Below are 5,845 nucleotides of genomic sequence, written 5' to 3'. Positions count from 1 at the left end.
ATATAGGGCCCGAACTCAGCAGGAATCCACACGGTGAGGAAATAGTACTAGCGGAAACAATACAGATTCTTGTGCACCAAACCCTAGAGGGCCATTCAGAAACAGATTTATATATATTTGAAGCGGAAGAATCCCTTCTATCCCAGTCCTCAGACGCACATTCATAACAAAGAAGTCAGACATGAAAAAAAATGTGTGTGCAAGTGCGATGGAAGAGACAGGGATGGAGGGAGGGAAAAAGTTGTAGGAATGCTGTTTTGGTTTTTTATTGACTGAGGGCGGGACATTCAGAAGCACATATAGGGCCCGAACTCAGCAGGACAAGTAGTACAGGAACACTTATGCAGTAGCGGCAGTCTGCCCTTCATCATCATCATCACAATTAAAACACCCTTTAATCATCATTTTTAAACTATCCTAAGACGTTATGGGAAGACAGAAGGTGATCCTGGAAAAGATGGCTCGGATCTTTCAGGTTCGGAATGTGCTGATACGACAGGCACTGGCAGAATGCCTGGGCACTCTCATTCTAGTGGTGAGACAGTTCTGTTGTTTTTGTCATCGATGAGTTAGTGATGAGACAAACCGATTTCAGCTATGATGAAAATACCATGCAGTCAGATTTAGTTTAGTTTATTCATTTTGAACTAAGGGAATGTTTCTGAACAATTCAGAGTAGGGATTACAAGGTGTTACCATCCGGAATTTGCAGCACATTTCTGTTTATAGAGAAATTTTCTAAAATTTTCTTTTTAAATTTTCTGTAACTTAAGTATATACAGTAGGCTATTCCATGTTTAAAAAATCAGAAATGTCAGTTTAGTTCATTAGTTTGTTAAAAAATAATAGTAGTACATTGATTGCACTTAGCTTGATATATGGATGAAAAATAACTAATGATGCAAAGATTGATTTGCTGTCAATCTTTGATGAAAATGTGGAATGGATGCATGCATACAAGATATCAAACATAACCTAGATGCTTTCATCTGCTGAAAAGGCTACATTTCCATTCAGCTACACCTAAGGGATGTTGTTTCCCCTTATTTTGCAAATGATTTGCTTATTGAGGTATTTTATGAAAAGTATATATTTTACTTTATACTTACACTTTGCATCTATACTTTATTATTTTATAATGTTTCCCACTTTTAATAAGAACATGTTTTTCTCAGCTGTTGCTAATAATAGCTATTAAAACATGGAATTAAATGAATGTTCAAAGCTAAAATAAGTTACGTTTGTAACTTAATTTGAAGCAAAATGTCTCCTTTGCTGAACACACTGTTAGATGACATAATTGGACTTGAAATCGAGTTGACTTCTGCTGAGTAGCTGCTTTACTCAAGTTTCTGACACTGTAGAGTGGGCCATTTCATATTTTGGGTATATTTTTCAGTGAAATGAAGACACTGGAACTGTGTTCATGTAACTAACATACTTTATCACTGAAACTGTATAAACACAAGCAAACAGCCTCTAAACAATAAGAATTCTAATGTAATATTAATTGGTCAACCAGGATGGTCACAACAAGGATGAACACAAATAATAACTAGTGATAGAAAATATTGTTTTGTTAGTATCAGACGCCTCCGATTATAGCTGTTAATTTGTTGCTCCTCTGCTAAACCTCAAGAGAAAAGATCTTGCTACCAAGACTAATTTTCACTTCAACAGAACACTACAAACATTACTAGAAGATGTCTTTGAATTAATGAAATATTCCGTGTCATAACACATCTTGTATTGGTGTACTTTTGACAATTTGTAGTCTAAAGTAGCTTATACAACGCAATTAGCAGGTAAGCACAAACAACAGGCACTGCCCTAGTGAAAAAAAAATATGCTAAGTATACTTGCAGCCACGCTCACACATCAGATGTACTTGTGTGTGGAAACTAACCTCAAAGTAAAAGAGGTAAGGTTTTTACTACATCAGACTGTAAATCTCCTGTATTAAACCTGTACTACTTGTTTTGTTAGTATATTTGCAATGTACTATTAAAACAGGTAATATATTACAAATACAATAAAGTATACTTTTTTTCACTAGGGTGGGCACAACAGGGTCTATAATCCAGAATTCAAGACACCCCATATCCGGAATAAATTTGACACACCACAGGGGGATCACAGGTTAAACCATATCTCATCATCTGCTTTCAATGGAAACTAAGACTCCAGAGCAGCAATATCTGGAGAAAAATAGAGCTTCACCAATGCCCATCCGTTGTTTTCTGATGGTACTGTGCGGTCTGCGAACCCCCCATCCAGAAGCTGATCGTGTGGCTCAATAACGGCTAGCAAACACAGACAGGCTAGAGGGCATCGCACAATGGGAGAGAGAGCAAGTACACACACACAGTCATTCACACACTATCTATCAAATCCACATGGTGCCCATAACGTTTCACATTCTTCAAATGCAGTCCTCAAACAAAAAACAGCTACATGAAGCCAAGGATGTCTAGCTCTGACAATCATAATACGTCAAACTAAACCCCACAATCATTCAATGAGATTTATTTGATGAAAATGCCAGTTATTTAATCTAGAGCTAGTCTCAGAGTTAAGCAGTTGGTTAATTGGGTTTTTATTCATAATTTCTCTATTTCTAGATGTTTGGATGTGGTGCTGTCGCCCAGTTGATTCTAAGCGGAGGCTCTCATGGAATGTTTCTGACGGTGAATTTCGCTTTTGGGTTCGCTGCTACATTGGGAATCCTAGTTTGTGGGCAAGTCTCAGGTAACTCTGATCATAAGCTTCTTAAAACTGTCATTTTTTTTCTTTTCTTGGGAGAACACAGGAAATTTCAGATTTCAGATGTGGCATTTCACTTCAGTGAGTCACATACAGATCAGAACCAGATATTAAAACGTTTGCCCAAACATTCACCAGATGGGTTTAAACTGGTCAAATTACACTACATTCTTTCCTACTTTTAGAACATTTTATTTTCAGTTATTATTGGCTGGAATTTAGGGTTGCCTCATGGTTAAAGTTGATCCACTCGATGGATGTACTGTACCTGAAGGCTTTTGAAGAAAAAGCACATCAGACAACATCAAATGGCAGTTTTGACTTTAACATTTAAAACAGGAATACTGCAAATAAATGAGAGTTTGGGCTATAAGTAACGTCTTGGACAAGAAGGAAGTGGCAGGCGATTGAAAAACAACGTTTCCAGACATAGCTAATCCATGGCTAAAAAGGTTATGAAAAAGTTTAAGTTGAAATTTTTTGAAGTTTAATCCTGGTTTAGACTTAATCAGCATGTACCGAACCAGCCCAAAAAGTGTAAACTGAATGTTTATGGTATATACTTTCATTTTAATTGTGTTCTGTGAAGATCTCGTTTCAAATGCACCATTCAACATATTAAGAAATAAGCATGTGTTTTACAGGAGGTCACATAAACCCTACTGTGACCTTTTCCCTTTGTTTGTTGGGGAGAGAACCCTGGAGGAAATTTCCCGTGTACTTCCTGGCCCAGACTCTGGGGGCTTTTCTTGGCTCAGGAATAATATTTGGCATGTATATTGGTAAGTTTTAGGACTTCATTTTGGTTGTCAATAATCCACATTTTTCTCAGTCCACATCCTGGGTCAGTCTGTTGAAGCCAAAAATTAAACTCAGTTTATGAGAACTGTGGTTGTGAACTGGGAGCTTTTGAAGATCTAAAAGAGCGTTTCCCCACTTTATGTTCACTTGATGTTTTGCAGATGCAATTTGGGACTATGGACAAGGTTCTCTAGTTGTTGTAGGGGACAATGCAACGGCTGGAATCTTTGCTACATACCCTTCTAAACACCTTACTTTGCTCAATGGCTTCTTTGATCAGGTAAGACAACAAAATTTAGCATTCACTGAAGATATTTTTAAGAATGTCCCAGTGTTGTTTGTCCATACAATGAAAGTGTTGTTTTGGACCCCATTGACTTTCATTGTTATGGACAAAAACTGTTGAAACGCCTTCAAAATATCAACGTTTTAGAACAATATGAGGGTGAGTCATTATTGGGTGAACTAACCAATATTTTTCACAGATGACTGGCACGGCAGCTCTCATAGTTTGTATCCTCGCCATTGTCGACCCTTACAATAACCCCATTCCACAAGGACTGGAGGCCTTTACTGTGGGCTTTGTAGTTCTAGTGATTGGTCAGTCCATGGGTTTTAACTCAGGTTATGCTGTAAATCCAGCCAGAGACTTGAGACCTCGGATCTTCACCGCAATTGCTGGATGGGGCTCAGAGGTGTTCTCGTAAGTCACATTTGCTTTACTATATGTATTTTTTCCATCCATTTCACTATTGATTCCATCTCTAACATCAGTTTGTGTTCCATCTACCACAGAGCAAACTCTTACTGGTCCTTTGTACCCATCTTTGCCCCATTCATTGGTGCCATGTTCGGTGTGATGGTGTATCAGCTGATGGTGGGATGCCATGTGGAAGGAGAAGCAAGAGATAAAAGTAAAACAGAGGAAAAAGAAGAGAAGGAAAGATTCAAACTCTCTGCTGTTTCTGAGAAGGAGACAGCATAAGTCTGGGATCAAATGGAGTTGTTTTTCCACAGTTCCGTTCAGCTTCTAAAATTTAATTTAGCTCTCATGACAATATAGTAGCAATATTGTGTATCTTGTACCCACATTAAATCAAAACTTTTGACAGTTACCCTTGACATTGTGATTAGACTCAAACTAATTAGTTGTATTTTTTGTAGTGTGTTTGCAATTAGTTGATGTCCAAACAATGTAATTGATTAATCTTAATTTGCATATCACTTTAATTATCCTGACCAGAACCTCTGTGTTTTATACATAAACTTACTAGTTATCCTTTCAATTTATTCCAAAAAATGCCCAATCATAGCCAAATTAATTCATCCAATCTGCTAACAAGTCAGTTGTTGTCACCCGTTCATTTATCTCTAATAGTTCTATCTGCATAATGAATAATTATGAATAAGGGATATGATTTATGAAAACCTTCACCCTTATGAATACCGCATCAAAGTCATAAAAGTACCTGTTCCACTAATATTCCATCATTATTATAAGTAAATAGTAATGAGTGCTGTAATTATGCAGTGAGAAATCCAGTTCTATTTACATTGTTATGTCGCTTTTTGCCTTTTTGGGAACATATTTGTTGTCCAAGTATATGTTTTGATGTAATACATGCCTGTTTCTGTTCTGGTTTACACTGTTCAGAGTTTACACTGACTATGCATATAACATATTGTGTTAATTTATACTGTTCTCTTTAAAAATAAACTGCATTTTTGGTAAGGCATTAGGATTCTAATGGATCTGTAGTATTTTTAATATATGAGAAACATCATGCACAAAATTTATTTTTGAAATGATCTGGTCGTTTAACTGCAGGGAATGCCTTTGATGTCCATTCATGTACTTGCTCAGTATATATTAGCATCATTCAGTCCAGTAAAACGTCAGGATTTCCAAAGGAGAATCATGTTTCCTTTTGATATTAACATTGCAGATTAATGCAAATATGTGTATAGATGTACACAAATTCATCTGTGCAAAGTTTGCAGTCAAATTTTGGAACAAATCAAGAAGTGTCTGTCCACAAATAGGCGTATACCAAACCTCTGTTCTGTTTTCTTCGGTCTGCAGTAAGAACTGAGTGGGCAGGTTAAGTGAATTGTCACAAACCGCTGCTTGGATTCATGGCAATAAACAATATGAGTAAAACAAAAGAGCTGTAATTTAGTTTAAAACTGCAGCCACGATTTATACTTGCTTGAAATCACACTGTCAACAAACAAACTTTATACAGACCCAGACTTACTGGCATTACAGAGCATAAAACTA

General features: G+C 36.8%; 1 protein-coding gene across 1 annotated transcript; it reads left to right on the top strand.

Moving 5' to 3' along the window:
- Positions 1-310: 310 nt before the first annotated feature.
- LOC107737882 (aquaporin-3-like) lies at positions 311-5,363 on the top strand. Its single transcript, XM_016549521.1, has 6 exons — positions 311-535; positions 2,622-2,748; positions 3,408-3,545; positions 3,726-3,844; positions 4,050-4,267; positions 4,360-5,363. Exons 1-6 carry the CDS (start codon positions 428-430, stop codon positions 4,547-4,549), a joined length of 900 nt encoding a protein of 299 aa, XP_016405007.1. The 5' UTR covers positions 311-427; the 3' UTR covers positions 4,550-5,363.
- Positions 5,364-5,845: the final 482 nt, after the last annotated feature.

Source organism: Sinocyclocheilus rhinocerous, unplaced genomic scaffold (genome assembly GCF_001515625.1).
Source record: "Sinocyclocheilus rhinocerous isolate Xijiao unplaced genomic scaffold, SAMN03320098_v1.1 scaffold374, whole genome shotgun sequence".
Classification (NCBI taxonomy): domain Eukaryota; kingdom Metazoa; phylum Chordata; class Actinopteri; order Cypriniformes; family Cyprinidae; genus Sinocyclocheilus; species Sinocyclocheilus rhinocerous.
This window is presented reverse-complemented; position numbering and strand designations above follow the sequence as displayed.

What these genes read in the sequence shown, in the direction of transcription:
- LOC107737882 (XM_016549521.1), top strand. Translation starts at nt 428, where the DNA reads ATGGGAAGACAGAAGGTGATCCTGGAAAAGATGGCTCGGATCTTTCAG. An exon ending in TGGGCACTCTCATTCTAGTG is followed by an intron (nt 536 to 2,621) that starts GTGAGACAGTTC and finishes CTCTATTTCTAG; the next exon opens with ATGTTTGGATGTGGTGCTGT. An exon ending in TCAATGGCTTCTTTGATCAG is followed by an intron (nt 3,845 to 4,049) that starts GTAAGACAACAA and finishes TATTTTTCACAG; the next exon opens with ATGACTGGCACGGCAGCTCT.